The sequence below is a fragment of the Musa acuminata genome, chromosome BXJ1-7, assembly GCF_036884655.1.
Source record: "Musa acuminata AAA Group cultivar baxijiao chromosome BXJ1-7, Cavendish_Baxijiao_AAA, whole genome shotgun sequence".
NCBI lineage: Eukaryota > Viridiplantae > Streptophyta > Magnoliopsida > Zingiberales > Musaceae > Musa > Musa acuminata.
In genome coordinates this window covers 41,697,188-41,714,049 of record NC_088333.1, presented here as the reverse complement: position 1 = coordinate 41,714,049, position 16,862 = coordinate 41,697,188, and the positions used below count along the sequence as shown (strand labels likewise).

Sequence of the window (16,862 nt, the reverse complement as noted above, 5' to 3'; positions counted from 1 at the left end):
CGCAAGTGGTCCTCGACACCTCTGAGTCGGAGGGACGCAATGAAGTGAAAGCTTGCTGTAGATTCCCTGACATGGATGAATGATGAAAGGGAGGCAGAGAGAGGTTTGGCGTGGCGTCGGTGTTTATTATATGAGGGTTTTAGCGGCAGCAGCAGCAGCACAGGGTGGCCAGTCGAATGATGCTGCTTACAAGGACAGCATCCCTGTTTGTTAGCAAAGAGCATCGTATCTTCTGGGGAAGGTTCACTGCGCTGAGCTCAAAGCTCCATCGGTGGTGGGCGGGAGTTGGTGTTGGCAAGCTCGATTTGTCATTGTTTTACCGCTAACACACTCCATTGTGTTCTGCATCCGCATGGGGGCTTCAGATTGGCTAAGCAGGTGCAGATCGGTGGTGTTTCAATGTCTTCTATGACAAAGAATTAAGTAGGCAATAACTTCCAAGCTTTTGGAGCTCCCAACATCCATGGCGACCACACATAAAGCGCCAAGCAAGTGATTACTGCCAGTCTAAAGCTGATGTACTTGGCCTGCAGATCACATGGCTAAAGCATTGTTTACAGTTTGACGTGTTCCTCTGAGCCTCCTTTTGCCTTTGGTACATCCAAATTAACTCTTTGAGCAAGCTTTTGGGCCTCTTTTTCGAGGAGGACGAGATGACCACATTGGTGCGTGACCTGTGAAGGACTCGGATTTGATGGTCTTCAGGTCGAACGAAGTCCCTCTTTTACCTCGTTTGTTGGTACACACTGCCTGTGAAAGCTATGGAGGGCAGGCATGTTCGGTTTTCGTCTTCTTCACTTTGATCCGTTCGCTGTCATTGCTTGCGTCAACGTCCGTGCCAGTAGCTATCTACGAATCTTTCTCTCCGGGAAAAGGTTTCGAGATCAGAGGTCATGGCCGTGCTGCCGTGACTCCACACCTGTTCCACAAACACCGACATGGTTAAAGAAAGGAGAGATGCAAACAATGTTGATTCCGTGGGTCAATTCTATGCCAACTATTATCCATTGTCCGGTGGCATCAGAGACCCAATTCCATCAAATTCATCTACCCATCTCCCAAGAACGTCCTCCATGTGGGCATGAAGACGAGCACAGTGCAAGCAGCAGAGAGTCTCATGTTCAGTAAGGACGCCATGAGCTCTTCTCTCTGTCCCCATACGTATTTTACGCACACGCGCTCCGAAGAGATGACAAACGCCATAAGCGTCAGTTCTGCACCGAAAAATTCTTAGTAGAAATCAGACTATCAAGAAGACGGAGAGGGTTAAGTTTCTCTTGGTTGCTTCAATGCTCGTGACGTGATTGCATCGTAAGAGGGGAGAGCTCTTGAAGCTCTAATGCTCGTGCGCCGCTCGGGTTCCACGCCGGAGGGGTTGAAGCCATGACGACAACAATGATCGATGACGGTGGCTGCTACATGGATTTGGCTCTCGCTTCATAGCCACTCCTCTCTGCAACTCCCCGAGTAGATAGATCCAAGTCATTCAGATCATCATGAGAAGAGAGAAGTCGTCGATCGCTTCAAGTCTTTAATGATGTCTATCATCGACCATCATGGTCATTCAAATCAGCATCTAAATTAGCTTATAGTGATCCGTCATCTAGAACATGTTCACTGAGTAGATTCAAGCTTCGCAAGTTCTGTTCCCTGACTGAATCTTCCACATTTTATTCCTATGCTAAGTCAGCTCAAGTGCTTTAATTTGTACTTCAACCTCCATAATAAGCATTCACTGATGATGTTGTACTCTGCAACGACAAAAGCTAGCCAAACACTTAAAGAGTTAGATCAAGCTCTTGCAGTACACAACCACTGTTATTCAAAGTTGGAAACACAAATGTCAAACTACTTCACTAGAACCACATACTAGGCAATCTCGAATCATAATTTCTCCATAAACGTTGGAACTGCATATTTGGGAAGATTTTCCAAAGATTTAGCCTCAAACATCCGAGAGATGTTAAGCATCGAAACTTCTTACATCTCAATTGCTTGTTTGTCGCAATTCCGGGCGGACAAAATCAGCATCAGGTGGAACTGAGATGTCAACAGTTGGCCTCAGTTGTGCACAAACCTCGATCGCACCATGGACCGGATCGGATAAGAAGTTGCTGATGAGGTCCTGATTAAGGGGGCTCTCTTTGTCGACAATAACAAAAGCCTGCTGCGTGAGGATGTAATCAAACCGTGGAGCCCATTTTCTGGATCCCAGACGTGCAGTCGTGGAACAGTTATCCACCATAAATGATACCCCGCGAGCATGCATAAAAGGGTTCAGTGAATCAACAGACTCTATGACACTCTCATTGATGATCTCGGAATAAGAGTGTCCCTTCTTCCTTAGGACCTCAATCTGCATAATGTTAATGCCAGAAAGGGTTTAAGCCACATGAACAAACTTCAAAAATATAAATATGCTCTTTAAACCAATAGGGTTTAAGCAACAAGAACTAATATTAAGAACAACAGAATATGTACCTGTGCCATCATCAGAGCCACATAAACTCCTGCAGTAAACGGATGCAAAGGACCCAGGTCGCCTTCAGGCCGAACAGCACGAACTTGCTCACCAACCTTCCACATACGTGTTTGATCGATTTTACCCATGGGGAAAGCGGGGAGACCATCCTTTTCCTGAAAGAGGAAATAATAATAATGTTTTTTTCATTTTTCTTCAGGCAGGAAAGAGAAGAAAATCCAGTCTTTCTGGTACAAAGCACATGCTTCATAAAAGCACCCAAAAAAAAAAAACACCAGCTTTTATACAATAGCTCTGATGGCATAAACCAGCAGGCTTAAGAGCTTACATAAAAGCGCCGTCCAGCTAGTACAACGCTGCGAATTTCACTGCCACAGGCAACATCCTCATAGCACTCATACAATATGTCCATGCAAGGATAGTAGGATGCACTGTATGCAGCATTAAATTCTTTCTTCCCCTCTTCTGACAGAGCATTGTACACAGCAAGCATACCCTAAATTTTACAGAGCAGTTGAATGAGTAGGGCACCTTAGATCGAGCAACACAAAGCAAATACATTTACCTTTGTCGAAATGGTTTTTGATATTATTCCTGTGATACATTCTACAGTGTTTTTGTAAGCCAGTTCTTCGCTCATTCCATTCTCGGTGTATCTTCTAAATAATGCCTCCACAATTCCATGCACAGCACCAAGTAAAATACCTACATAAGAATCAACTAAAATTAGGTGACCTGCAGAAGTCTACTAGCAATCTACTAGCAGGTTGACAAACCAACCGCGCTCCCCAAAAATGTCACTCTTGTATTCCTGCTCCAATGTAGTAGCAAAGGTGAAAGGGGAACCTAAAGCGACTGACCACCCCAGAGCAACATCTGTAGCTCTGCCATCAACATCCTGTTGGGAAAGCAAAAAGGTATCGTTAAGCATAACTTGTCAAGAAAAGAAATAGATCCAAACATACATCTAGAGTTGTAAAGGCTTCGTTAAGGTGTACTGCATGGAAAAACATCACAGGAGAATTAGGTATTAATTCTTAATAGGCCATGGAGGTACCTGGTGTACAGCAAAACTAGAATTGATCCCTGCACCGTTGATCTCTTTCCCCTGGACATACAACCTTCTAACAGATGGGCCCATTCCCTTGGGGCATACAGCAATTACACTGATGTCTTTTGGAAAATCAAGACCAACGGACTGCAAGTGTCCAAGAAGAAAGCCATGGGAGAGGCCCAGGATGCTGTTTGGCTTCATGTGAGAGAGTACTTTCTCATAGTTGTCAGCCTAGAGTATCAAGACACACAGCATTGGAGTTAACTTATGGTCATTAAAAAATATATCTTCCCAACTTGCTAACCTACAGAAGCTCAAAATTAATACTGCACTAAAAGAAATCACAACACTAAACAAAAATATATTAGCAATTTGGCCAACATTATGACCTAACTCAAATACTTAAGAACAACATGTAGAATAATGATTAAAATTTAAACCATAAGTTATCATTTCAGACTTAACCTACATGTTCGATAAATACTATTATATTAGGTATACTTGCAATTCCTTTACAAAAAATACATATTTCCATGACCATAATGATAAGGTTTCCAAGCCGGATGAGATAAAAATCTGCAGAATCATGTCAAACCAGCACATAAAGACAATCCACTTGACTGTGGATTCTGTATGCTCATAAGCTAACCTGTGCAGCATCAGAAATCAACAACAGCAGAAGATCACTGCCTGAAACTGTTTCCCAGATATCACCCAAAGTCCCATTTTCTTCAGTGAATCCAGCAGCACGTGCTTCATCAAAAGAACTAGAACCTTTTCTCAAACCAATCTGCAAATGTTCAAATCATAGAACTAAAAATTACATATACATAGAACACAAAAGAAAATCTGAAAGGTAGCTTCATCTTAGTTCCCTTAGTTGATAAGAATGTGTAGTGCACAGAACAGAAGCAACTTGTACAACATGGGGGAAGCATATCACATCATAAACATATTAAGGGGAAAAAACTTTAAATATACCGATAGATCAAATAAATCATGTAAAAGGGATTTAATGGAAAAACAAGCATCTAATATGCTACTCACAGTAACCTAGACAATATTAGAATTTCAATAAAGAGGCATTAAAAGACAGGCACAAACAAAGGTTGCATCCAACTCAATAGTAGATGTAGACAGGTCAGCAGAACTGATCATAAGAACGACTACAATGGCAAACAATACAAACCATTTTCAGGCTAATATAAAGCTAAGCAGATATAGGTTCCTAAAATTAGAAAGAAAGAGTAAGATATTCACTAGATTTCTCACCTTTTCTTTTTGTTTGCAGGTCAAAGGTCAAATAAAAATGCCAAAAGTCCCTATTTATAACTGTCGCGGAGAAAAGGCATTGTCAAAAAAAAAAGGACCAAGTACATAACAATTTAAACCACTATGTTATTGATAATAAATTCCATGGTTCGTCTTACCGATCCGTACAAGCATACCGATCGACTATCGGTACGGTACATATCGAATCATAACATATTGACACATGGTATGGTGGAATATACCAACAGACTGGTATGTACCGCCCATACCAATCCTCTATCAGACTGGTCCATATCGTCCATACTGAACGAAACACCATGGCATGACGAACCATGATAAATTTAGTGTTTATGATAGATAGCTCTATCATCATCATAAAACATATTAGTTTGTGTAGACAGTTCATGTAGGTATTCAGAGCATATATAGGTCGGATCTTCCATCGTGAAGATGCAAGATCTCACTTCAAAAAACAGTGACAAATAACAAAGAAATGAAACTTAAAAGCAGAATCACCTTTACTACAATGTCTGACTTTGCGGCAGCAAGTGAATCCCTCAAATTCTGTGCTTGGGCTGGACCCTACAAAAAAAAGACCTTGGTATTAGATATGCAAAGGTTGTCCATAGAAAAAAAACAGAACCATAAGGTGAATCTAATGAAAATTACAAATAACATGACCACCCAATTTCCTATAGATAAATTATAGAAGATTGTATGGCAACTTACACAACAAAGAAACTGACAACAGTTCATGAATTTGCTAAAACGTGAAAGAACCTGCAGCATCCCTCGGACTTTCCAAGAATATATGAATAAATATGCCTCAGCACAAGATACAAAACTAAAAGAACTATTTTTTTCAATACAAGCCACCCTATGTATTTGAAAAAGAAGAAGCATAGAATCACGAGTAATATGCACATTAACATCTAGACACCATAAAACATTAAAATGCCATAATTTGTCTCCTTTAATGATCAGTGATAGTCATTCTCTATCACGTTGCACCTTTTTGCCTAAAACAAGTTTAAAAATAAAGCATGCTCGAGAAAGCCATATGCTTCTACCAGTAAAGCATTAGATATTTGACCAATTATTATCTGATTTAACTCGATTTGTTTGATTCATTGCGAAACAATCAGAATAGACCGATAGACTTGTTCCCAAGAAAAAAAATAACAGTAACCACCTTCAGCCAACCTATAAATTAATGTGGCATAATGCATGTTGCAAACCCCCCAGTAAAACATACGAATTAGCAAACTCGAACAATAGCACCCAGGCAACAAGCTTCAGTTTAAGGCAAAAGGTGCTATGCAAGAGTCAAGTTTCGTCATTCTTTAACCAGTATTACCAGGAAGGAGGTGAAATTATTGTATCTGAATACAAGGAAATACAGAAAACAAAATCGCAATTTTGGCATCTATGGAAGAAAAAGTTATGGTTAAAAAGGGATATTTCACCTGAGACCCCCAGCCGATCACACCAATCTGCTTGATCCCCTTGAACGCATCCGGCAACAAGGGGAACAGATCTCTTCCACCTCTAACAATATACTGATAGCAAAACAAGGACCCAAAAACATAAACGAAAAGGAAGTCAAGAACACCATTCACACACAGAAAGAAGAAAAATCTGAAGAAAATGGGGCGAGAAAACAAGAGGCAGAGCTGAAAGGAGGTGAAAGACCTCATCGTGGCCGGCAAGGGTGACCTTCTCCTTCTTGAACACCGAGGTCTCAAAGTCGAGGGAGGGGGCTGACCTGCCGATGGAAGGCACGGAAAAGACCATCCGGGCCGCGAGGGCAGTGCCGCTTCCGGCCGCGGCGTCCATGTCGAGCCGAGGGAGGAGACGCCTCAGGCACTTGAAGGCCGATAAGGAAGATCCAAAACCTAGGGTTTTGGGCGCCGCCGGTTTCAGCGACTTGGAGAGGGGGACGGAAGCTGCAGAAGGGGTGAAGGAAGCCGCCGACATCAGTGAGGAGAAATGCGTAGGGCGTGAGAAGGACAGCACGAGATAAGCAACGCCACTGTTCACTTAACAATGCAGAGTTAGCACTTAGTTCGTACTTTAATGACTCACTTTTGCAAATAGCTCCCTTATATTATCATTTTCATAGGATGTTGTGACATCACAGCGTCGGTATTTTGCATTCGTACCCCTCCTCGTGTACTTGTTTCATCTATAAATGTGATACTATTCTAGTCGAGAATCGCCGACCTACCCGCCTTCATATTGGCGGAAGGTGGGGCCGTTTAAATTCCACCGTGGGCCCAACACGGCTCCTGCAATGGGGCACGTCGGGGAAAAGGAACTCCACGCCGTGCCGCCTCACGTATACATCCCTCGGCGTCTCCTCCGGTCACCCTCCGTCCTCGTTCGTCAACAAAGACTCGAAAGGATGCCTGAACAAAGGAGTTTGTTCTCTTTGGCTACGAAGTAGTAGACCGAGAAGAGGAAGAACGAGTCCATCAGTCTTCAATTCGTATAAAGGAAAATCGACACGCAGTTCTTTATCACCACATTACATCTTCTTCCTAACCTTGTAGACCTACTCTTCTCCCTCATTCTAACATTTCGGCACATGCATGACGTGGAACCCAAAGCAGACGCCTCGAATGGAAGCTGGAAGTGGCTTCATCTCTCAGTCTCATCAGCACGCATTACGCCGGTAGCCAAGCTTTGTGGCGCAACATCTTTCACATATGGCCATGGTGGAGTTTGGGGCCACCTCAATGCCTTTGTGGCCGAGCGAGGACTTGAACAGCGGCCTCGGTTGAGGATTTATCCACTTGGTGAATGTGAGGCCGACGACGTGGACGCCATGTCGGGGGAGATTTAGATCACGCGAAGGTGGCTACAGATCGAATCTCTCCTTTCATGTTCTCGACCAGGAAACAGAGAGCCGTGGCCACATACCGCACAAGGCATTGGCTGCAAGAGGTGGCCACCGACGTCAATGGTGGGAGACTCAACAGTAGGTTTCGTGAGTTAGAAAAGCAACCGGGAAGTGCGACACACGTGAGCTATGATGCTTGGTGCCCGTCCACAAGCGATATACGTGATCGATCCTGATTCAGCTTTACTAATATGTATGTCGTCCATCGTTTCTTCTTCCCCATGTGAGACTGCGATCTCGCTGCCTCCTTTTGAATTAGTCTATTGGTAGTAGTTAGCACTGTCCACAAAGCATAAATACATTTTAGATTTGGAAAGGCTGAGACAAAGCAGAGGCATGTTGGATTCTGTTCGTTCCTTCAACGACGACAACGAGAAGAAGAAGAGCAAGTTTGTGCCGCTTCGTGTCGCGGCTCGCATCTTTGACTTCCTTGCCTCCTCCCCCTGCTCCTCTTTAACAACCAATTCAGAGAAGTCCGCTGCTGCTCCTGTTCCTGCGGTTCTGAGTCCAGTGATGGCGGAGAGCGCAGGTTTGCCGGCAGCAGCGGCTGACGATGGGATGGTGGAGGTGGCGGCGATGCAAAAGGCAGTGAAACAGCTGCACTTTGGTGAGCGCGAGGAGATCAAGGTGGCAGCGGTTGCTGAGATCAAGAAGTTGGCGGCCGGCGATCCCGGCAGGAAGCGGTTGCTGGCCGCGCTCGGTGTCATCCCCGCTCTGGTGTCCATGCTCGTTGAGTTGCAGGACGACCAACACCGGCAGCTTATAGTTGAAACGCTCATCGTGCTAGCCCACGGCTCTTTCAAGTGAGTAGTACACACCACCTTCTCTTCGTCTTCCTGATGTGATCTTGGAATTGTTATGTTGTCGTTCATCAAAGACGGAGGCACAATCCAAGCGCTCGTTAATGGTGTTGTCATCCTCGTCGATAGTTCTTCCTCATCAAAACCTTCATCCTCCATGGTCATCAGCTTCTTTTGTGACGATCATACAGCAAATACAGAAGCCTATCGGAAGAAATCCGATAGCTTGAGAAGATTAAGTTCTAGCATCTTATCATGCCCAGCCTTCTAATTCTTCTTGTTGATCTTCCTTTACCTCCAATAGGATATCAAACATATTCCAGAGTTGCTTGTGTTGCTCGACTATGATGTCCACTCACATATCCTCTTTGCATTAGTCACAGTAGCAAATATCTTTTAAGCGCAGATCTAAAGATAATGGATTGAAGATTCTTTAAGCCGATGGCGAGCTGCCAACCCTCTATTATATAAGGATCTATACTGGAAATTTAGATATGTCGATGTAATGTAGCAAGAAGCAAGATTGACCGAGTGACACGACACGGCAGAGTCGGCAGATTTCCATTGTCTTAGATGTCTTTGCTAAGTTTGACTCGCAACTGTCAACCGAACAGGGATCCTTCCTCCTCGACTTCCTTTCTATTTCAACGTTGACCTGGATCCCTTTGTGCATCTCACCCAACTATTTCATTGACCATCAAAAGATCTGTTGGATCTCGCGGAAGATCTTCCAGATATATTTGTCATTTTGACTGCTCATAACCTCTACAGTGTTCAGTCACATCTACTTTGGTGATCTCAGTCTAACTTGTGCTTGTTCCAGGAACAAGGCACTCATTGTGGAGGCAGGTCTCCTCGTCAAACTGCAGCAGCTCACGAACACCGAGGACCTCCCAAGGAACCAGCGTTTGGCTCCCCTCCTCCTATCCCTCTCCTTCCTGGCAAAAACCCAGTCCCCAATTAACCCCATCCGCATGCTACCTTTCCTGATCGAAATCTCCACCGCCACCGAAACAACCGACGAGACGAAGTTGACATGCTTAGCTACCTTGTACAACCTATCCACAAAGCTCGACAACGTTAGAGCCATCGTTTCCAGCGGCGCAGTGCATATTCTCCTAAAGTTGATCCAGAACAGGAAGGCCTCACAGGGAGCTCTGGCAACTCTGGGCAACTTGATGCTGAGTGAAACAGGAAAGAGAGCCATAGAGGAGGACTCGATGGTCCCGGAAGCGCTGATGGAGAGCATGGCGTGGGAGGATGAGCCCAAATGTCAAGAGCTCGCCGCCTACCTACTGATGGTTCTTGCTCACCGGAGCAGGACCCAGAGGCAGAAGATGACAGAGCTGGGGATAGTGCCATTAGTCCTTGAAGTGGCATTGTTAGGGAGTCCCATTGCGCAGAAGAGGGCACTGAAGATACTGCAGTGGTTCAAAGATGAGGGGCGTGCAAGGACCGGAGGGCATTCTGGGCCTCAAGCAGACCAGATTTCGCTTCCGAGCAGCTCAGCTGGTAAGCAGCATATCCGGGAGTGCAGAAGGGCTGTGAAGAAGATGGTAAAGCAGAGCCTCGATAGGAACATGCAAGTCATTACAAGGAGAGCTCATGCTTCAGAGGATTTTTCTTGCTTCAAGAGCTTGGCTGGCTCTTCCAGCTCCAAGAGTTTGCCTTATTGAACACGACAAAGCTGACAATTTGCTCAAGGCAATTGTGACATTGTAAATCTAGTGAAATTGATGGTCTAGTTTGCCTAATACAATGATCTATCTATGTGATCTTACATATTGCGTCTACCCTCACTGAAATTTTGTGTGTAAGAAGAGATCAGTAGGGGCATGTATAGCATGCATGTCTTCTGTGTAAGAACAGAGGAGGAGGACTCACGCAGTAATGGAGGGAGTTCCAAGAGAGGCAAGCAGAATCACATTCCATGTATCAGGCAACCCAGGTAGACACCATTGGCTACAGTCAGCGTATCTTGCAGGCTCGCAGCTTCGCATGCAGTGAAGTGTAGATGGCCGTGTGCGCATCTCTCCGGTACTCCGACAGCCTTGTGATGTTCAGATACGTCAAAGGAGTAGCCATCTTCTTGATGGTTCTCTCCAAAAGAGACACCATGGATCTGGGAAACCTTTGCAGGAAGGTCTCGCTGGTAATTGGCCAGGTCTGGTTGTAGCACCAGCTTTCGCTGTACGTAAATTCAAGTGTGAGATGGGAGCAGCGTTAATTACATATTATCTCTTTAATTTTTATATTTTAAAAAAATATATTAATATTTATGTAATTACAAAAATGAATCATCTAGATTCGTTAACTTACTATTATCGATTTATAAGTATAAAAATAAAAAATTAAAATTTTTAAATATTTCAATTGTTGGTGCGGATGACGTCGACGGATGACGACGTCGATACAAATGCAAAGTGATATCATTCAGCAACTATATCAACATTAATGCAAATGCAGAGCAACCTCCCGTGATGTCTTCCTCCATTACTATTAATTGAAATATTAAAATTATTTTTTATATATTTTTATTGGTAAAATCGATAACATTAATATAAGTGGACTTAAAATATTTTACTTTAATAACTATATAAATATTAATGTAACTAACTATAAGGCTAATGTGTAATTAACTAACAGGCCAAATTATCTTATTACAAGTGAGATATTGGTTTTATTATTAGAAATAATGCAGGGTCACGAAGACATATGAGATTATTTTTAATTAAACGTGTAAGAATGCTAGAGAGCTTATGTTTATGATGGTATAAGAAAGATCTAAATTGAATCTAACTTGACGGCTATTATTTCTATGAAAGATAAGAAATGCGTTGTTCCTTGTCCGTTACTCAATATCATGCATGGCAGTTAATTTTTGTTGAAATCATTGGAAACATATTCTATGAAAACTAATTATATGATCAATTAGCTGGACAACCATACTAAAACTACTAAAACTTATTTTTGAGAGGAGAATGACTCCCTTATCTTTGTATCATTGATTCGTTATGATGCTAAGGGTGGATTTTGTTCTTGTGTAATTTAAGCTATAAAAGTTTTCTTTTCGAGTCAAAAATAGGAAAAAAACAGTTAACAAAATCATATACTTGCGCTTTATACATCCGATAGGTGCGTGCCATTCGCTGCCGACCATTCCGAGCGTCAGCCTCAGCCCACCCCATCTGTCCGAACCATTTCTCTCCTTAAACTTCTCGCTGCATGGATTTACTATATATTTATTCTTCACGCTACATAAATAGATCTTGAAACCTCTCCCTCGCTCCATCACTTCCTTCTTTCTTCCTTCCTTTCTTTGTCATGAGATCGAGAGCTCAATGGAGTTTCGTGCTTCTCTGCGCGCTGCTGTCGGCGCTGATCGCCTCCTGGCACGGCGACCGAGAGCATCCGTTACACGCATCATCTTGGCAGTGTCACGTCGCCGGGGACGAGGGAGGGATCGAGCTGATGGGGATAAAAAGAGGAATAATCTTTGTATAGGAACAAATACTAGAAGACCAAAGTACGCAGCGGAATAAAATGGAAACACAATCAAACAAAACACCAAGATATACGTGGAAAACCCCTTCAATGTGAAGGGTAAAAACCACGGGGCAAACTAGAGATAATCCACTATGAGAATAATGAATATACAAATCTCAATCTCTTGCCCAAAACCCTAGCAACAACCACAAGAGAATAACTGGGATACAAGGATCACGTCACTGTCCACAATATCTAAAACCTCCCCAAGTAATCACAGCAAGAGTCTACTGTAGATTTGATCTAACCTGAGATGAGAACACTGCTAGATGATTGTGAACAGTCTCTCTGCGTTGTCCTTGTCTTCTTCCCTTTCTTTCTCTTCCTTTTCTGCCTTGATCTCCTTCTTCTCTTTGGAATCCCGTGGCCACAAAGATCTGCCTCGTTGCTGCCTTTTTATAGCCTTAATCTGCTTCTAAAACGCAGCCACCACACCCCCCTAATCTTAATTAGGGTTAGGTTAAGAGAGGGTGTGGGCTGATAAAGCCCACATGGGCTGAATATGGGCCATCAGCCCAACAACCTCCCCCTTCAGCCCATAAGGGAGGCTGTCCCATGACTCCTCAATGTGAAGCCATGCCGACCAACTGTCGGCATATCTCCTGTCTTTCTTTTGGTAAGGTCTTCGTCAACATGTCTGCTCCGTTGTCATCTGTATGAATTTTCTGAAGCTGCAACTGCTTCTCTTCAAATACATTTCGAATCCAGTGGTATCTGACATCTATATGCTTTGACTTGGAATGAAACATTGGGTTCTTACACAAATGGATTGCACTCTGGCTGTCACAATGCACCACATAATTTTTCTGTTTCAACCCCAATTCTTGTAAGAATTCTTTCATCCATAACATTTCTTTGCATACCTCTGTAGCAGCAATATATTCTGCTTCTGTGGTGGAGAGAGCAATACACCTTTGTAACCTGGATTGCCATGACACAGCTCCCCCTGCAAAAGTAAGTACATAACCTGAAGTAGACTTCCTCGTATCTATATCTCTGGCCATATCTGCATCTGTGTAACCTGTCAACACAGGTGGTCCACCTCCAAAGCTTAAACAAACCTTAGAGCTCCCTCTGAGATATCTAAAAATCCACTTCACCGCTGCCCAGTGCTCTTTGCCTGGATTTGCAAGAAATCTGCTAGTAACACCCACTACATATGCGATGTCTGGCCTCGTACACACCATTGCATACATTAAACTTCCAACTGCTGAAGCATAAGGAACCTTTTGCATTTTCTCCTTCTCCTCATTACTTGACGGACTCTGTTCTGAGCACAACTTGAAGTGACCTGCAAGAGGAGAACCAACTGGCTTAGCATTGCTCATACTGAATCTTTCCAATACCTTCTCGATGTATTTCTCCTGTGACAACCAAATCTTCTTGTTTTTCCTGTCACGAGAAATCTGCATGCCTAGTATTTGCTTTGCTGGCCCCATGTCCTTCATTGCAAAAGACTCACTCATTTCCTTCTTCAACCTGTCAATTTTAGACATATCTTTCCCAAGAATAAGCATGTCATCAACATAAAGTAAGAGAATAATAAAATCCTCACCAAACCATTTGATGTACACACAATGATCTGAAGCCGTTCTTTTGTATCCATTTTCTGTCATAAATGAATCAAACTTTCTGTACCACTGTCTTGGAGCTTGCTTTAGCCCATACAAGCTCTTCTTCAACTTGCAGACAAAATTATCTTTACCTTTGACTTTGAAGCCTTCTGGTTGCTCCATATAAATTTCCTCCTCCAAATCACCATGAAGGAAAGCTGTCTTCACATCTAACTGCTCAACCTCCAAGTCCTGGCTAGCAGCAATACCAAGAGCAACACGAATAGAAGACATTTTAACAACAGGAGAAAATATCTCTTCAAAGTCAATACCTTTCTTTTGACCAAAGCCTTTCACAACCAATCTAGCTTTGTACTTTGGTTGAGAACAATATTCTTGAGTCTTCAACCTAAAAACCCACTTGTTCTTCAAGGCCTTCATTCCATTTGGTAGCAGCACCAAATCATAAGTGTGGTTCTTCTGAAGAGCATCCATCTCTTCCTGCATAGCAGCTAACCACTTCTCTTTCTGCTCACTCTCAACTGCTTCCTGGTAACTCTCTGGTTCACCTGCATCAGTAAGCATCACATACTCATCTGTAGAGTATCTTCTGGAAGGTTGACGTTGTCTAGAAGATCTTCTCAACTGAGGTTCTGCGGGAACTTGCTCTCCTACTTCTTCTTGCTCAACATGTCCTACAGGTAGATCAATATCAGGTTCTACACCATCTTCCTGCATATCTCCCCCATCACCCTGATATACTGGAGGAGTAACTGGGTCACAATCTGCTAATCCTTCTGCAGAAGTCTTGGCTGGTGCCTTCTTCTTCAAATCCTCAAAGGTTTGATCCTCAAAGAAGATCACATCTCTGCTCCTGAACACCTTCTGCTTTTCTGGATCCCAAAGCCTGTAACCAAACTGATCATGTGAGTAACCAAGAAAAATACATTCTTTAGACTTACCATCCAGCTTGGACCTCTCATTATCTGGAACATGTGCAAATGCACGACAACCAAACACTTTCAAATGCCTGTAGGAAACATCTTTCCCTGACCATACATGCTCTGCAACATCACCATCTAGGGCTGTACATGGTGATAAGTTGATCACATCAACTGCAGTCCTCAAAGCCTCATCCCAAAACCTTTTGGGTAGCTTGGCCTGTGAAAGCATACATCTGATCTTTTCCATGATGGTGCGGTTCATCCTCTCTGCAATTGCATTATGCTGAGGTGTACCAGGAACTGTCATCTCATGTTGGATTCCATGTGACCTGCAATAGTCATTAAACAATCCTGTATACTCACCACCATTATCTGATCTTATGCATTTCAATTTCCTTTCTGTCTCCCTTTCAACCCTGGCATGAAACTCTTTAAAGACATTAATAACCTGATCTTTGGTCTTCAAAGCATAGGCCCAAACTTTCCTAGAAAAATCATCTATAAAAGTGACAAAATAAAGTGCACCACTTATACCAAGAACATCAACAGATCCACCAGGAGTTTTTGTCCTCAAAGGACCACATACATCTGTATAAACACGGTCTAAGGCATGCATTTTTCTAGACAAAGCAGCACTAGCAAATGAAACTCTATGTTGTTTACCAGCTAAACAATCAATACAAGGGTTCAGATGTATACCTCTGAGATCTGGTAATACCTCTCTCTTGGAAAGAGTTTGCAGCCCCTTCTCGCTCATGTGTCCCAATCGCCTATGCCACAACTCCATACTGAAGTCTTTCTCTGTAGCATTTAACTGCTCACCATAAGCTTTAGCCTGCAACCTGTACAAAGTATGACATTTCTTTCCATTAGCTATAACAAGAGAACCCTTACTGAGTTTCCATTGCCCTTTGTGAAATCTGCTTTCATAGTCTTCATCATCTAGTCTTCCAACTGAAATTAAATTCAGCCTCAAGTCAACCACATGTCTCACATCCTTAAGTACCAACTTGCAGCCAAGGTTGGTCTTTAAATGGATATCACCCATGCCAATGATGTCTGCTGTGCCATAGTTGCCCATCTTGACAACACCAAAGTTTCCAGACCTGTATGTAGCAAAAAACTCTCTCCGAGGTGTAGCATGATAAGAAGCACCTGTGTCAATCACCCACTCAAGATCCTGACACACACAAGAAAAAATATCATCAGAACGAGACAAAATCAAATAATCACCACCCTGCACTGTAGCTGTAGTATTATCCTTTGATTCTGTAGACTCCACTTCTTTTCCCTTTTTCTTGTTCTTCTTAGGTTGCTTACATTGGTTCTTGTAATGTCCTTTCTCACCACAGTTATAGCAAACAATATCTTTTCTTGATCTTGACTTGCTCCTACCCACACGTGAACTGCTTCTGAACTTTGACCTTCCTCTGTTCTCTGAGATAAGTGACTGTGAATCATTCTGAGATGCTGCTGAACTCTTTCTTCTCAACTCCTCATTCAACAAACTGCTTGTTACTTGACTCATAGTGACAATACCATCTGGCGTAGAATTACTGAGGGAAACCACCAGTGTCTCCCAACTTTCTGGTAATGAACTGAGAAGTAACAATGCCTGCAACTCATCATCAAGAGACATTCTCATAGAGGATAACTGGTTAGTAATACTCTGCATTTCATTCAAATGCTCAGCAATAGAAGCACCTTCTCTATATTTTAGGTTCACAAGTTTTCTGATCAAAAAAGCTTTGTTGCCAGCTGTTTTTCTCTCATAGAGACTTTCCAATTTTTTCCAAAGAGAATATGCAGAAATTTCAGTAGAAACATGGTGAAAGACACTATCATCAAGCCACTGTCTAATAAACCCAATTGTTTTTCGATCTAACCTCTTCCACTCATCATCTGTCATAGTTGTAGGTTTTGCACTATCCCCCTGCAAAGGTCCATACAAATCTTTGCAATACAAGAGATCTTCCATTCTTGGTTTCCATATCATCCAATTATTTCCATTTAAACTAATCATGCGAGAAATATTACTGGCCTCCATGTTCAAATACAAAAATTAAATCACCAAAACCCCGCTCTGATACCAGTTGATGGGGATAAAAAGAGGAATAACCTTTGTATAGGAACAAATACTAGAAGACCAAAGTACGCAGCGGAATAAAATGGAAACACAATCAAACAGAACACCAAGATATACGTGGAAAACCCCTTCAATGTGAAGGGTAAAAACCACGGGGCAAACTAGAGATAATCCACTATGAGAATAATGAATATACAAATCTCAATCTCTTGCCCAAAACCCT

General features: G+C 42.7%; 2 protein-coding genes across 2 annotated transcripts; one reads left to right on the top strand and one right to left on the bottom strand.

Moving 5' to 3' along the window:
• Window positions 1-1,767: 1,767 nt before the first annotated feature.
• LOC103992731 (ketol-acid reductoisomerase, chloroplastic) lies at window positions 1,768-6,845 on the bottom strand. The gene is made up of 10 exons (XM_009412553.3): window positions 6,501-6,845; window positions 6,275-6,367; window positions 5,325-5,390; window positions 4,186-4,326; window positions 3,540-3,767; window positions 3,263-3,380; window positions 3,048-3,187; window positions 2,811-2,978; window positions 2,482-2,637; window positions 1,768-2,356 (listed from the first exon to the last, which is right to left on the bottom strand). Exons 1-10 carry the CDS (start codon window positions 6,783-6,785, stop codon window positions 1,988-1,990), a joined length of 1,764 nt encoding a protein of 587 aa, XP_009410828.2. The 5' UTR covers window positions 6,786-6,845; the 3' UTR covers window positions 1,768-1,987.
• A 928-nt stretch (window positions 6,846-7,773) lies between these two features.
• LOC135679488 (uncharacterized) lies at window positions 7,774-10,290 on the top strand. The gene is made up of 2 exons (XM_065193300.1): window positions 7,774-8,513; window positions 9,334-10,290. Exons 1-2 carry the CDS (start codon window positions 8,047-8,049, stop codon window positions 10,184-10,186), a joined length of 1,320 nt encoding a protein of 439 aa, XP_065049372.1. The 5' UTR covers window positions 7,774-8,046; the 3' UTR covers window positions 10,187-10,290.
• Window positions 10,291-16,862: the final 6,572 nt, after the last annotated feature.